Source organism: Haplochromis burtoni, unplaced genomic scaffold (assembly GCF_018398535.1).
Source record: "Haplochromis burtoni strain Fernald_Lab_line unplaced genomic scaffold, NCSU_Asbu1 Contig_7, whole genome shotgun sequence".
NCBI classification, from domain to species: Eukaryota; Metazoa; Chordata; class Actinopteri; order Cichliformes; family Cichlidae; genus Haplochromis; species Haplochromis burtoni.
In genome coordinates, this window is record NW_024582368.1 from 293,195 (window position 1) to 309,178 (window position 15,984).

A 15,984-nucleotide genomic window follows, 5' to 3' on the forward strand; every position below is an offset into this window, starting at 1 on the left:
CATTTAAAGCATGAATTAAGAAGTTCCTTACCTTTCAAAATATTTCCCAGTCTGCAGTCGATGGCATCAATATTATTTCATAAATTAGGGATAACTTCCTGACATATGTAGGCTACACCTAAATAGAACAGAGAGGGAAAGGGGGAGGAAGAGTGCGAGAGAGAGAGGGAGAGAGAGAGAGACCCTACCAATCCCTCCCCCGCTTCAGGACGTCACTGAGAGGGAGAGGACAGCATCTTGGCTGACCCTCTCTCGCTAGATAACTGAATTCAGCCAACCAAACGGGATCGATCCTTCTCTTTCTCTCTCACCCATCCAGCCACAGACGCATATGAAACTAAGAGGGATGTCACAGCTGAGAGAAAATCAGTTGTCTTCGGTGTGTATGCAAAAACAACAGAGCGCGGCCGTTCCTCGGGTTTACGCACGCCTAATTTTCTTCTTTTGCGCGTCCGGAGGCGAATCGGTCCCGTTCTTGGACTGCTGATCGGTATATTTTGTCATCTCTTTCTTGGTGGTAATAATGATTCCTAGTCCGGTCATAGGTTCGTCCTCCACGCCTTTTTCCGTGAAGGACATTCTGAAGTTAGAGCTCCAACAACAGTCTCAGCAGCACCAGCTACAGCTGATCTCCTGCTTCGGTCTCTCTGGTGCGCTCTCACAGCCTGGAGCTCTGTCGAACAAATCCTTCCGTTCTCACTCGCCGCCCTCCTGCATGCTGGCGGGCAGAGACACCCCAAGCCCCATCAGCTCCTGCCTGTCGGAGAGCGAGGAGAGGATGGCGTACCTCAACTCACTGAATGTGCAAGACCGACTGACGGACTCCGGTATCCACGTGGAGGTGTTCGGCAACCTGGGGCAAACCCACTCTGCAGACCTCCGGCCGGAGACAGAGCAGGACGAGCATGACGGCAGTGAGTACACAGTCTACTGAAGCGAGTTACTCTGAGGATGTTAATTGTATAAAAATGCACATGGACGAAAATGCCAAAGGAGAAAATCAAATCATAAAATATGAATTAAAGTTTCCTACGAGACAAAAAAAACGGCTCATCAAATCTGACATTAATGCATTTGATGAGCAGTTTCTGGAAAAACGTTTTCCGATTTTTGTTTAAATTATTATAAATTGATCACCTAACACGGACAACAAGAAAATAGGCCCCTGGTTAATAATATACATAATATATATTTTCATAATAGGACCAAACAATGGACGGCAAAGAACAACAACAACAAAAAGATTATTATTTCATACAATTCATTAGCTGCCAGCTAACTGAGTAAGACTGGCGGAGATTAAAGTGTTTACATTTGCAAGCTGCTAATTTATGTTTGCTGAATATATTAAACTGATGATCCAAATTGTCACGCATTTAAAAAGACGTAGACACTTCCAGAAACACAAGACAGAAACTATATTTAGCCTCATCTGATTTTAATGTATCAACATTCACGTTTAGTTAATGTTCGTATATAACATGACGTCATTATTAGTATGCCTCCCTAATTTTATTTTTTAATACATTTTACTAGCAATTTTCAATTAGACCACTTCCAATACACTTGTACAATAAATAATAATAAGAAGAATTAAATTTGTAATAAATATATACTTGAAAATAATCAAGATGCTAGCTCTGATGTGTAATTGAACATGGTTTCTCCATGCAGAGAGCTGCGGTGTCATGCCGGGTGAGTGTGAGGATCCAGACTCGGAGAAGCCGGCCACCAAGCAGCAGAGGACCAGACGGAAACCTCGCGTCCTCTTTTCCCAGGCTCAGGTGTTTGAGTTGGAGCGGCGCTTCAAGCAGCAGCGTTACCTGTCCGCCCCGGAGAGAGAACACCTGGCCAGCTCCCTTAAGCTCACCTCTACCCAGGTCAAGATCTGGTTCCAGAACAGGAGGTACAAATGCAAGAGGCAGCGGCAGGACAAGACCCTGGAGATTGCGGGTCATCATCACCACCATCACCACCCACCACCGCCTCCAAGGAGGGTGGCTGTGCCGGTTCTCGTCCGAGACGGGAGGCCTTGTCTCGCTGGATCTCAGAACTATAATCCCCCTTACACAGTCGGAGCTCCCAATCCGTACAGCTACAACGGCTATCCAGCCTACAGCTATAACAACTCGGTGTATAGCAACACTTACTCTTGTACTTATTCTAGTTTCCCTTCTCTCCCGCCCAGCAACGCCTCTGCCAATGCTTTCATGAATATGAATTTGGGGAACATTAGCGGACAGACGCAAAGCCAGGCTCCCCAAGGACCAAGTGTCACACCCTGCCAAGGAGCTCTGCAGGGCATCCGGGCATGGTAGCGCGGTCTTTGCGCACAATCAGAAGCCTGTCTTGATGGATAGACTCGAGCATGTAAACATCTTCAACTAATGCCGTGAAAACCACAATTTCAAATTCCGTAACACATTACAGAGCGCAGGGGTCAGTTTGTTCTAACTCCACAGGCATATGAAGAAAAATGGACTGAAATAAAATATATCTATTATAATTTTTCCCCCCTCTGAGCCACGTGTTTAGAAAACTTAGTGAAGTTGTTGTGTTATGTTTGACGGATTAGCCAAAACTATCCGTAATGGTTCAAAACTGATGTATTGTGCTTAAAAAATAAAGGAAAATCCCGTGTAAATTTTCGGTTACGCAAAGACCTATAGATTTCATTAAGAAAGTGAAGTCTTTCGTGAATTTTATTTGGATGCATAAAGTTGCAAGAAATTAACATGGATCACAAATGCAGGACAATTTAGTATTATTTCTATTAAGCTCCCCCCCCCCCCCCCCCCTCTTTTTTTTTAAATTTGTGTGACTTGGGTTTAACCTTAAGGCTTTGTTTTTTCACTCCAAAACTAAGTGAGTGACACTGAAAGCCAATGAACTGATTTAAAAAAGAGGCGCTCAAATAAGGCTGTTTCTAGGCTCGAGTTAAAAACCACAAAACGATGCAAGTTATCAGCGATCGTGGAATTAAAGAGCATAATAACTGTCATGGCACGACTGATTGAAGTGGAGTGTGCTTTGTGTGTGAATCTGTGCGTGTATCTGTTCTTTTTCTTCTTCTTTTTTAATGATGTTGACTGAGGTTTATTCCAACATTTCTTATCGTCTGAAATCTTTTCTCAAGCCAAGAAAACGTTTTTTTTTTTCTTGTGTGAGAAAGCTTGAGCTAGACTTCGGCTTGAGACAAGAACCAGAAACAGAGAGAATTTAAAGGCGAGCTAATGTCCGGTCAGGATTCAGAGATGGACATTAACCAGACGGCCAGCATCCCCGGACCCACAGAGCATAAAAATGAGAAGAACATTGGACGTAAGAACATACTCTTACGACTCCTCTTCTTTTGCTAAATAATAATAATAATAATAATAATAATAATAATAATAATAATAATAATAATAATAATAATAATAGATTACCTAAAGCTGTGTCACATTTATAATTACAATAATGTCATAATTACATAATAAATACTGATCTGCACTCACTCACAGTGAGGCAAACCCAGACCACATATATACTCTTTCTTCAACTCTCTCTAACACACACACACACTTCGTTGTTTAGCGATGGACTTAAGCAAAGCCTTTACCCACCAGGCACGCCGAATACCCTGACGCTATTAATGGAGATAAATGGCAAAGTAAACAGCGTGTTTGTCTCCCCTGATAGCCTCACTGGCCACTTCCCTCGGCTACTGCACTGCCGGTAGGACATACCTGGTGTCAGCTCTAAGTGCTGCAGAGTCACTAGTGTAAATAGAGCTGGCGACAGGACGGCGATGCCTGAGGACGCGGCTTGGCCACGGGTTCTCTGACAGACACTGCCGCGATCGCTATCTTCTGCTTCCAAAGATAGCAGCTCAGCGGCTCATCGCTGCGCTGTATAGGCGTGGAGTTTCCTAAAACAAAGTGTCTAGAGGCAGACACTCAAGGAGCTCACAATAGAACCGAGGCCCAAATATAGAGAAGGAAAGAAAGCGGGAATAAAAGCTCTATCATTGGGTTTCATTCTGGCTGCACCCTGTCAGCTGTGCTAGGACATGTTTTCATGTCTACAGCACTATTACCAAGCATACTGGAACCAAGAATACTGGAACATTAATATTCGGTTTAGCGTAAAACAATAATAAGTCATCAAAATTCCGCGTGACTTGACTGGCTTTTATCTGATATAGTATTAAATATTTAAAAAAAAAAAAAGAAAAAAAGAAAAGGTTTTGACTGAAAAAGGCAGTTGATCACAAGTCCACAAAAGTTCAAACGTTATACTCTTTCTGTGTGAGCACAACAGTAAACTAAATCTTTCCTCACAAACCAAATCTCATCAAAAATATCTCTTTTGGTAGAACATATGCACTTGCAGAATTTCACGCTTAATGCTCCTCACTGGACAAAGGTAAGTAGGGTCGAGGCTTTATTTAGACACGTGTAATGACGTGTGCGAGACTCCATAATTATAATCAACATGACGCCATTGATTTCAAACCGTTTTTGCAAAATGAATAATAAACTGCATTCCGAAGCTGATTTGCAGGATCCAGATGTTCTATTTTGAAACTGACATGTTGTGGTTTGGACACAGGAAACTGCGCTAAAAATTTAAATTTATCCCTCCCAGGCACTTAAAAACACCCTGGAGGGTAATCTGGCTTTGAGGTACAAAGGGAGATTTTACTGCAATTACTAGAAACAAAAAACATGGAGGAAGCAGCTCGCCGCATCTGTCAGTACATCTCCTCACCTGAATGGTAGATTGTGTAATCCTGGTCTTTATGGGAGTGCGTATGTGCATGTGCGTAGCTGTTGTCTTTTATTTTCACTCACGTGTAACTGCGATGACCAAGAATCCTGTCCACATGGCGGCGCTAGACACCTGTTCGAGCAACAAGGCAGAACCAGCAGACGTCCATCTTCACACTAGACTGAAGATGTGTTTTATTATAAAATATTTAAACATGCAGGTCTTTAGGATTCAAATTGTGCACAATTTTATCAGTCACATAATTCGCAATGATAAAAAATGGACATTTAGTTTAATTAAAACTAAATAATAGATGGAAGAAGCCCTGCGACAGACTGGCGACCTGTCCAGGGTGTACCCTCTCGCCCTATGACAGCTGGGATTGGCTCCAGCACCCCCGCGACCCTGAAAAGGATAAGCGGTAGCGAATGGATGGATGGATGAATGGATAGATGGAAGATTTTTTTTTAAATCAAACTAGTCCTTTTTGGATTAGTTTAGACTCAAGTGGAAAGTAAACTTGAATTTTCAAAAGAGTTATTTATGGTTTTTAAATGCACATTCCTGCATTGTGAAATGCTTTAAAACCAAACTCACAGGTGAAAACCAGAACTGAGCAGCATTTTTACGCACGCTTAGTGAACGTAAACCGTCGGGTTTTCACACATGTACGTGACATCTGATAGTTGGTAAACCTAAAGGAAGCAGCCTAAAGAAGAAGAAGAAGAAGAAGAGAAAGAAGAGGAGAAGAAGAAGCTGTTAAGCAAACAAAGCAGCTCTGTGCGTAAAAATAACTGAAAACATTTTCCAATGGGTCTGATTCATGTTTAGTATCAGATAGCATGTTAAGAATAACCAGAAGGTTCTACTTATTTTCTTTGGCTCTTACAGATTAAACTAGATTGATTTTACTTTTTTTTAAATCACAGTACTCATACCGAGAGCTAAAAAAAATAAAACCATGTAGCTTTGGGAATCAATGTCCTTCGTCCTTCACTGACACTGAGCAAAGAGGCCAGCGTTAAAGCTGGGCGGTGCGAAGGAGGGACCAGAAGGCACAGATAACATCCTATCACAACTTAACTGAAGCTGCAGTTGAAATACTGCTTGACAGTCTTGACAGATCCTGATATAGGCTGCTCATTAGCAAATTAGACTGTTCGCCGCAATTAAATTACAACGCGCAAAAGAGCGAATCAGTAGTGAGGGCTTGTTTTTGCTTTCCAGTGGCGGATTTCTTGATGCCTCCCAAGAAATCGCGCGCGAGAGTGAGGAAATACCCGTGCTCTTATCTGAATTATGACATTAAGTTTTTCATCCTTTTCCATCAAAGACATCCTCACCGGACTCGATGCCAACGGCAAGCCGGGAACCGCGGGGGAGTTCTGCGCAACAAAGGCGAACAACACGCGCACCGGCTATGGTGGCAGGGATGGCAACCAGGTCTACCCGGAGACACTTCCCACACATCCCCGCGTTATAAGCGCCCAATCGGAGGTTTCTACAGAGGAGGACACAGGAGAAGAGTCAGAGCTCATAGAAGGTGGGTTTTTTTTAACATCTGTAAAGAGTATCGGGAAAAAAAATCTTAAACTGGTGTGTAGGCGTTCTCATCTAAATTATATTTGCACAAAGCATCATGTTGAAGGAACATAAACATTCATCACAAAACTCGAATGTGTTTCACGCCATAATCACTTTATCGAGTTATTTATTTTGCATAAGAAACCGTTTTCACAATAGAAAAAAAATCCCGTTACCGTGTGTTTAAATTGAAGAACTGTGTATTATTTCCCCCATAAAAATACATCGATGTGTAATTTAACTAACTACAGTGTAATTATTACTGTCTCAAGAATTTGTATCTATTTATTCATGCCCCATGTGACTTTTTTGTGCGTAAAGAGCACATCGCTTGTGGGAAAATAAAAACTATAACACTGCGTCGTGGAAATCTGTGGGATTTGTTTAAACTTGTTCAAAGTATTTATTCAGGTACATCCCTTAACTTTAATATCATGACAGAAATACAATAGAAAACTGTCATATTGGCCAGCATCAGCACCTTGTTGGAATGACCTATCAGCAAAAAACAGGGGCCTTGTGCTTTATCACCCTGACGTACAGAGGCAGCACATTTACTTGTGTTCACGGATTTATATTTTATTTCAGTCGCTGCAGATGACCAGGAGCAGTGTGAGGAGCAGGGCGAACAGCAGAAAAGACTGCAGTGCGAGAGTGCAGAGGAGGAGGGATGTAACCGCGGCGGGGAGACCTCCAGCTGTTCGCCGGACGCGCAGCAGTGCAGGCCCAGTGCAAAGAAGCGCACCAGGTCGGCCTTCTCTCACGCTCAAGTCCACGAGCTGGAGCGCCGTTTTAGCAATCAAAGGTACCTTTCTGGTCCCGAACGGGCCGATCTGGCAGGAGCCTTGAAGCTTACAGAGACCCAGGTGAAAATCTGGTTCCAGAACCGGAGATATAAAACCAAACGTCGCCAGATGGCGACCGAAATGGTCGTATGCAGCTCCCCAAAGAAAGTGGCTGTAAAAGTTCTGGTGCGGGACGATCAAAAGCAATACCACCAGGGGATTGGAGTACATATCCCCATGACTGTGCCACTGTACCGGGGCTATCAGTACTACCCGTACCTGCACTACTACTACCACCAACCCTGGAACATGGACATGTTTTGTGGAGGGATGCTTTGAGGCTCCGAAGCAAAGAAGCAAAACTGTTTTCAACAAGTGTCGCTTCAAATGCAAGCGTTCTGCTCTTTAGGAGGTTTCTGCTGACTCGATGGATTTTACGATGTAATTGGACATTTTATACAGAAAATCCTCCATTTTTAAATCGGAATAAGTAATGTAGTTTAATATTTTGTCAGTTTCATATTGTGTAACTATTTGCAAGTTAGAAAAAAAACATTTTAAAGGGAAATACTACTGATTTCTTCAAACCTCTTATGTGACAGGTATATCTTTGGCCAGGATCATGACTTTTAAATATTTCTTTTAACTTTTTAAAAAGTGATTTTATGAATTCTATTTCAAAACTTTCAAAAGTAAAAAAAAAATAATTATTAACTACAATGTTATATTTCAACCTTTTCTTGTGGGATTAATAAAAGAAAAGAAAAGAAATACAACAAAGCAAATCATTTTCATTGTGTTGACGGTGGAAATCATGAAAGTTTGAACTTATTCAAATAATTCTATAGGAGAAATTATTTCTCTCACGACCCTAAAAGTTTTCTTTACTCTGAGTTCTTCTTTCTGTTCATAAAAAAAACCCATTATGTCTGCAACAGATTTGTAGATCACCCCTTTCTCCATGATGCACCATCTCAAATACTCCATGTTTTTATATGAAGATTTTTATTCGGGGTTTTTATAATCAAATCAAGGTCACAACAGTGATAAATATAAGAACCGTGTTTTTTAATATCTATATAAGGATATGGATGAAAATAAAATATAAATAATGTAGGTTCTGTTGTCATATTTAACCTCATACCTATACTACGGTGTCAGATGGCGCACAATATCTTAAATGCAATTTAGAAATTTGATGGGGTCATCTCTGCAGTGTCTTAAAATGAAGTGCTGACTGGGTTTCTCACAAGTTCATAGGATGATATATATGTTGTTTTTTTCTTCTTCCCCCATGACTGCCAGCAACAGCTCATTGTGAGCGACCAGACAGAGCAGAAAGGAATCTGGAAGTTATACAAACCCAACAAGAGAAAGTAGCTTATCTTGATGTGTGAGAAGCTTGACCGAGGCCTCTGACACTTTTAGTGGGCATTTATTTTATTTATGGGACACCTTTATTGATCGTGAAACTTAACATTAACACCTGCAAGAAGACATTCTTCTTTTGCACGGTACTAAAGCAACAGATTAGAAAGCAATAAGGCTTCTTCACACGAATGTACTTCTAACATTCTGTATCTCACACGGATAGAGTTTATGCTTTTAAAGTGTCTGTTTGGAAATGGGTGTTCATCTAGTTGGCTGACTTCCTCCTCTAACATTTCAGCATTGCACAAACCTTTACGTGATATTAGGAAGAAGAATCTTTGCTGTTGTTTTATACAAAAATTGTGGGGGGGTTTCTTAATCCTTCTGCATAGGTGTGCTCTCTACTATGTGCTGCACTAGTCAGAGATGGTTAATAGACCGTGGAGATGTTGCACCATGGAGCCAGGCTGCACAAGACAGTGCACATTAATCATGCTTTACTGAAAAGACTACACCCTCATCATCACTCTCAAGGAACGGCACAGTGATCAGACGCCATAGGAAAAAATGTAATTCCTATACAAGGGGACCAGCATTTTAGTTTGGTTTTTAACTGATTGCATTTACCATCCAGAGGGAGTTAACATCTAGGCCTGTGTTTTATCAAAGGAGCTTGCAGATGGTGGAGAAAGGATGGTCAGATAAAATAATTTATCTTCCCCCAGGAATAATATTTAAAAAAGATACAGTTTATGTAACATGTTTACTGATCCCCTTGACACTGCAGGGTTACAAAAGGTTTGCAAGGTCTAAAAAGCACCGCAGTGTCCTGTCTTTATAATCCTAAACAATATTATCATTACAGTACTACAACATTAAAGAGACATCAAAGAACTGGGATGTAACAGTGCTTCAGCTTCCCTTTTCCCAACGCAGGCAGCTTTGGCAGAGATGATCACCTTTTGCTGCACTCTGGCTCCAGCCCAAACCCCATCTATCTCTTGTATCAAAACAGCACTTCAGACTACAGTAAGTGGTTGGCACTGTGCGCAGCAGGTTTCAGGGTGGGAGGAAAAACACATCTTCTTTTCGATGTCTAACCATAATTCACAGATAAATTATTTTCATTTGCGCACACTTGCTTTTAAAGACTTAAAAAAACAACACTTTTCAGCAGAAAAGGTCAGGGTGTAACACTGTTGCGCCACGGTACGCCACTTTCTATGTGCTCTGATTATTCACATTGTGCTGGTAAATAGTTGGTCTAGTCAGAGCTTTCTACCGTGACAAGATAAGAGTTTTTCTTTTCCTGCACCTATTCTGTGATGCGTCACACTCGTGTAAATTTCCACCCACAGACAACAAAACAGGCACGGTGAAAGGAGACTGCGACAAAGGATAAGTTTAAGGTTTTAACACCAGTTAAAACTCATTCACAGGTGAGCTTCAGCTAAAAGGTCAATTTACCTTACTTTACATTATGACATTGTCTCCATCAAAGACACTGCTGAGCTGCTGGGAGCTGTACCTACCATTCAAAGTTCAAGGTGCCCCCTCCCCCCCCAAAAAAAGGGAAAAAAAGGGAAAAAAAGAGCACAAGCAGTCAGACATCACAGAGGTTAGAAAACCAGTCAGGGGTTTATCCACAATATGTAAACTGCCCTATATGAATGCAAAACTAAAAGTAAACACATGCATCATCTCTATTTGCATTGTAAAAGCAGCATGTAAATGATATACTATATTAAGAAGGTTAGGTCAGTGTTGGGTCAACCTGGTAATGTTATTTGCACCTGATTAACTTAAAAAAAAAACAATGGAAAAGATCACCAATGGAAATAAAATGCCAATGTTCATGTCCCCTCAGAATGAACTTCAATTACTGGATTGACCTTGGCCCTTACTAGTTTTATCAGGTCAGTTCAGTGGTTCTGTATTTAGTGAGATTACATCCATGCACTGTAGTAATTATCAAAATATCGTTTGTTTGTTTGTTTGTTTTTTCATGGAAATGGACTGCCTGAGCTGCATTTCACCATATTTAATCTGTAACCTAAGATGCTTGTCTTTGAATCGTGCCAAGAGGAAACCCATGCAGGCACAGGGAGAACATGCAAACATGCAAAAAGGTGTGAGAGTGCTAACCACTGCATCACCATGGTGAACATAATTCCGAGCATGGATTTAGCTCGGTGCCATATCATAACAACAATACCAGCATAAATTTTTATGTGGTATAAAAATGCCATGTCATGATATCATTGGTATTGTACTGCCATGTCCTAGTGCACGCAACACTGAGATAAGCCCAGGCATGTCTGAGAGCAGGAGCCGTATGTCACCACCATTAATGATTTATTACCCAAAAAGGAAGCTGCTTCAGCAAATTCTAACAAAGCACAGAATTCTGAAAAGCATAGGAAAAAAAATCTCCTGCTAAAGGTGGACAAAACAAATATGTTTCATCAAAAAACAGGGCTGAGAATAACCAGGCTATGAAAAAGGACAAAATTACTGGTAATGGTTACACCATGGAAAACCAGAGCTTTAAGCAGCTGGTTAAAAAACGTAACCCAAGATACAAGATGCAAGGTAGAAAATATTTTTCGGTTTTATGACAATATTGTGCAGCTCCTGAAGAGTTGCAAGGTTCAGTTGATTTATTATTTAGTTATTGTTAAACTAAAGTGTTGTACGGTTATTTCATACTTTTTACTTCAAATTCCCAGAGAAAACACTTACCTAGGCTAGTTTTGTGCTCACAGTTGACTCATACCGTGTCCCTGGATATAAGTCTGTGTTACCATTATTGCACTGCAATGCTGCTTCGGCTGCTGGCACTTATTTCAGCAGATTTGCACTTAACATAGGAAGTGTCATCTGTGACAGTAGCTGTGGTAATGCTAACTGGCATCAGGACTGTGGATGCTTTAACTGAATTTGGAGATCTACAACTGAAGCTGCTCACAGTCTTTGTGATACTTTTGGAGCATTTTAAGGCTTTTACTGCAAACAATGTAGTACATTAAGTTAATTTCTAGTAATATGTTAATTAGTAGTTTTTATGTGAATTAATTTCCAGGTGTCTGAATGTGTGTAGTGACCCATGCAAAAATCTTACCCTGAGCATATTAATAATACTTAAACTACTACTGTAGCTGATTCCCATTTTTATATACAGTCTATTATACATCAGTGTTTTAAACACAAAGCCTTGCTTGAGTGGCGCAACTGGCGTCTCATTTTAGCATTTTTCACATAAAATGCAATGATTTCCTAAAGGACAATCCCACTGCTCTTATTTTGAGTGTTCACTTATTATTAACCAGCTACCCCGAGCCCTCGCTATCTTGTGTTTTTCCTACCAGCCTGTGTGCTATCGAGGAGCTCTTCCATGTCATTCATCTGTTTCTTCAGAGAGGATCTGGTGTCGACTCTGCAGTTGGTGTTGGCAGCTGGTGTCGGTAGTCCTTGTTCTGCTCTGGAGAGGCTTTTCAGTTCATTTGTTTATGTAGCACCAATTCACAACAACAGACACCTCAAAGCCCTTAATGCTGCGAGTTAAAGACCATAAATTATTAGAGCAAAAACCCCAACAGTCTGATGATCCCCTATGAGAAAACACAAGGTGACAGTGGGAAGGTAAAACTCCCGTTTAATAGAAAAAACAAAGAAAACCTTTGGCAGAACAAGACTCCTGTTGACTGAATATATGCATATTCTGATCTAAACAGATCTATACAGAGGTATATGATGGCAGCCATTGGTAACATCACATTGGTTATCCAATGCAAGCATCCTAGATCTCATAATTGTAATACAATACTGAAACTGGATGAGATGAGCAAGGGCTAGATCTGGCTAAGATACCGAGGAACCCAGTGCACTTACATGGTAGAGACTTGTCAGCAGTTCAAGAGGGAAGAGTTGAAGTTCATCTGTGGGATAAGATAATCACTGGAAAAGCAGCTGGTTACACTGCATGGTTATTTCTTTTAAATTATCTGATGGAGTAAATATAGAGATCTCTGCAAGGATTTTAAACCCCATTCCAGACGATTGTGGCCTAAGTAGCAATTAGTGCATGCTTTACTAAGATAACCATAACATAGGCATCGCTTACTCAGTATCACTTTAAACACCGTCATTGACAGAATGTGCAATTGACACCCATGAGTTTACCCAACAGGTAGCATCAAATTAAGAATTTTTTGATCACCGTCAGCTATTGAGCTCCATAACTGTCATTATGGCATCTGTAAAACACAACTCATTACATTAATGACTCCTTTTACTGCTCCACTTCTAAAATTATACACTGGGGAGTTAAAAAAAAACTATCTCCGCACTCCTTTGTCATTATCTGATAGCTCCTTGATTCGTAACCATCGTACCAGCTTCACTATTATCACCAAAGTTCAACAATTGTTTAGAAGTGCTTGCCACCGTTTTCTGGGTAGGTCAGATGTTCTGTGGATAAGAAATTCAAACTCGTTCCAGGTACAAAACCGGAAACAACAGCTCTTATCCATTCTTTATTATCACTGCAGTGAATCACTCTATGGTCACATCCTTTATCACTTCTTTAAGAGCATTTGTGCCCGGGAATGTGCTCCAGCCAGTAGTCCACTGAGCTATGAAACATTACTCTAAATGCGATGCTTAAGTATATAAACATTTTGAGTTGTGCTTTGTTTTTGTGTCTCCTCGCGAGCACGTCCGGAGACAGCAGAGAGAGAGTGAAAGAAAGGGAAGAGACGACCAGACAGCGGTGCAGAAGAACGTGTTTGTCCGCCTCTTTGAACAATCACTCGCACCAGCTCCCACAACTTAACAGAGTATTAATAGCAGATTTAAATAACACTTAATAATGGCAGTGGAAACAGGTAATTACCTGCTGTCTTTTATGTTGCAGAGGAATGCCTTGAGGGTGGGGCTGCCTCTGTAGTGTGCAACACAGGAATGGCAGTCCTCACATAATCCATGCTAGGCTGCGTTTTTAAGATACAGATCTATTGACAGAGCATTCTCACAAGGCTCCTGAGCAGCAATTATGCATGCATTTCCGATGCGCCTATTGCAATAGGAATTATTTTCTTAAGGGCCTTGTTGATTTAACAATACCACGGTCACATAACGGTTGTTGGCACCGAGACTTCTCGGTGAAATGAACGGATTTAGAGCTCACGCCACACTGAGACTGGGAGAGGCTGCCCTCTCACGAGTGTGCCAGTTGTTGACTGTACTGTCAGAGACAGCCAAATGTCTTTTTCTGCTTTGGGAAGAAAATTGGAGCAGCAGTGAGGTGCTGTTAATGCGCTGCCCCCCCCCCCAAGGAGGCACAGGCCAGGACTCAGGAAAGAGAGGGGTCATGGTTAATCCCCAAGTATAAAGACAGATCTGCTTCCCTTTGACCTGGTCTCTGTCTTTCTCTTCCTCTCTCTTTCCTCTGTCTCACAAACACACACTCACTCACACACACACACACACACAACACACACACACACACACACACACACACACACACACAAACACACACACACACACACACACACACACACACACACACAGCAAATAATCCCACCCAGAGGACTCCTCAGGCTTGTCCCAGAAACTATTAGCAGATAGCATCAGTGCAAGTAGGAATGTAAACATTTACAGTAAAACCAAAAGACATCAGCTACCCCAGGGGAAGGCCCATCCATCATAGGGCAACCACATCAGCACTCACAGGCCTCGTGGTTTCAAAAGGAATTAGATATGACACCTTTCTGCACAATTTGAGCAGATTCCACATAATCAGTCCTCATTGTTCCTCTGGCATACTGGTAAATTCGTTATGTTACGTGATCACGCAGCAACGTAAGAAAGTGAGATGTTTTGATGCATGCTCAATCATCCAGGTAAGACAATCCCAAAAACTTGATTCTGTTCGAATCGCTACGTCCAGATGAACAGAATCAACTTTTTGGGAAGAAGGTGGCATGTTTTGTTTTTCTTACCAATGTTTGGCATTTTATGAAAATGTGCTCTCTTTTTTTGTTTCATTTTATCAGGGATATTTTGTGTGTTAGGAAATGTAGTTACCCCACCGCTGTGTTTGTATGAGTGGGGACAGAGGTCATGGCAAGGATTAGAAAGGATACAGAGATGAGCCCACCCAGATCTTATAAAGAGCAGGGCCATATTTAAGGAAGTAGGTCTAGTCTTTATTGTTTGTGTGTGTTTCTACATGTATGTGTGTGTGTGTGTTTGTGTGTGCTGTGTCCATTAGGAACAGACACAGATAGCTCAGGGATGACGGTCTGAGAGTTAAGTAGGAGTGCAAAGGTAAAGCTTGTGAGAAAGCAAGTACCATAAATGGATTTGCCCCTCAGCACCTCTCAGTTGCATTTATGTTTCTATGAACAGATTATATATGTATTGTTTAATGTATTTAGATATGAAGTGCTATTACATATGATGAGTAACAAATAATAAAACAGATAAAAATCATTTTGGAATATTAGCCTGAACATGCAGAAACCACAGCTGTCTCTAAATAAGTCTCTGCAGAAACAGCATGTCTGTCAGCTGTTGATAGCGAGTATGTGTTGAGCCCTTCTGTCCATAGATGGACAGGAAGTCTTTCAAGCTGCAACATTTCCTTCCTTTGACTCCTCTCCGCTCTCATGTCTCCCACGCACATGCTCAGACACACAGCAACTCCTCCAGAGCCAGCCAGAAGAATCCAAATGTTTTAATTAGCGGTGATAAGCAGAGACAAGCAAAGCATTGAACAGCTCTGACACACACATACACAGTCGTCTCCTATCAGCGAGTTGATAAAGGAGCTACTCGGGCTCCACTTATGGGCTCTCAAGCTTCCCTCCTCCTCCACTTCCTGGTCTACACCTCCAGGTTGTTAAAGTTTTGCGGGGCCAGGTGTCATCCCTTAGATATCATATGCCTACTTCCCAACAAACACCAACGAATGCAACGTGAATTAGGCAGATCCTGCCTGGAGCTGTTTGCCAGAGAGTGAGAAAAGAAAAAAACATTTTTGGACATGAGCTGAGATAAAATTTATGATTGTCACCTGTCCTGTAACAATATCTTCCAAGTACAACACCACAAATCAAAAAAAGAAAACTATAAAATGACAATAGCTGTCACTGGAGTTGTTTTAGACAAGAGTGTGAATAAAACTTTTGAAATGGTTTGAGAGCTTCCTGTGAATAAATGAATAGCTTGTAGTTTTTGCCAGACCAGTTTGTGCTGACTAGAGCTTGAAGGCATAACAGTTAAGCTTATTTGACAGGAAGCAAAAGCAGCTTTCTTTTCAAGATCATGTTCAAAGGGCAAGAGCGTTGTTTCTCCCTGTGTCCCTGACTGCACCTGTGTTGCTTACACACACACACACACACACACACACGCACACACACACACACACGCATGCAAGGAATATTGTCCACGCTATTTTCCCTCCGCTGACAGACAAATTCAGTTTTGG

The 15,984-nt window shown here is 41.3% G+C and overlaps 2 protein-coding genes across 2 annotated transcripts; both read left to right on the forward strand.

Moving 5' to 3' along the window:
* Positions 1-207: 207 nt before the first annotated feature.
* nkx2.3 (NK2 homeobox 3) lies at positions 208-2,782 on the forward strand. The gene is made up of 2 exons (XM_005913894.3): positions 208-914; positions 1,675-2,782. Exons 1-2 carry the CDS (start codon positions 524-526, stop codon positions 2,316-2,318), a joined length of 1,035 nt encoding a protein of 344 aa, XP_005913956.1. The 5' UTR covers positions 208-523; the 3' UTR covers positions 2,319-2,782.
* Positions 2,783-5,672: 2,890 nt separating this feature from the next.
* nkx3.3 (NK3 homeobox 3) lies at positions 5,673-10,051 on the forward strand. Its single transcript, XM_005913895.2, has 2 exons — positions 5,673-6,295; positions 6,925-10,051. The coding sequence occupies exons 1-2, from the start codon at positions 6,052-6,054 to the stop codon at positions 7,458-7,460; spliced, it is 780 nt and encodes a 259-aa protein (XP_005913957.1). The 5' UTR covers positions 5,673-6,051; the 3' UTR covers positions 7,461-10,051.
* Positions 10,052-15,984: the final 5,933 nt, after the last annotated feature.

What these genes read in the sequence shown, in the direction of transcription:
- nkx3.3 (XM_005913895.2), top strand. Translation starts at nt 6,052, where the DNA reads ATGACATTAAGTTTTTCATCCTTTTCCATCAAAGACATCCTCACCGGA. An exon ending in AGAGTCAGAGCTCATAGAAG is followed by an intron (nt 6,296 to 6,924) that starts GTGGGTTTTTTT and finishes ATTTTATTTCAG; the next exon opens with TCGCTGCAGATGACCAGGAG.
- nkx2.3 (XM_005913894.3), top strand. Translation starts at nt 524, where the DNA reads ATGATTCCTAGTCCGGTCATAGGTTCGTCCTCCACGCCTTTTTCCGTG. An exon ending in GCAGGACGAGCATGACGGCA is followed by an intron (nt 915 to 1,674) that starts GTGAGTACACAG and finishes TTCTCCATGCAG; the next exon opens with AGAGCTGCGGTGTCATGCCG.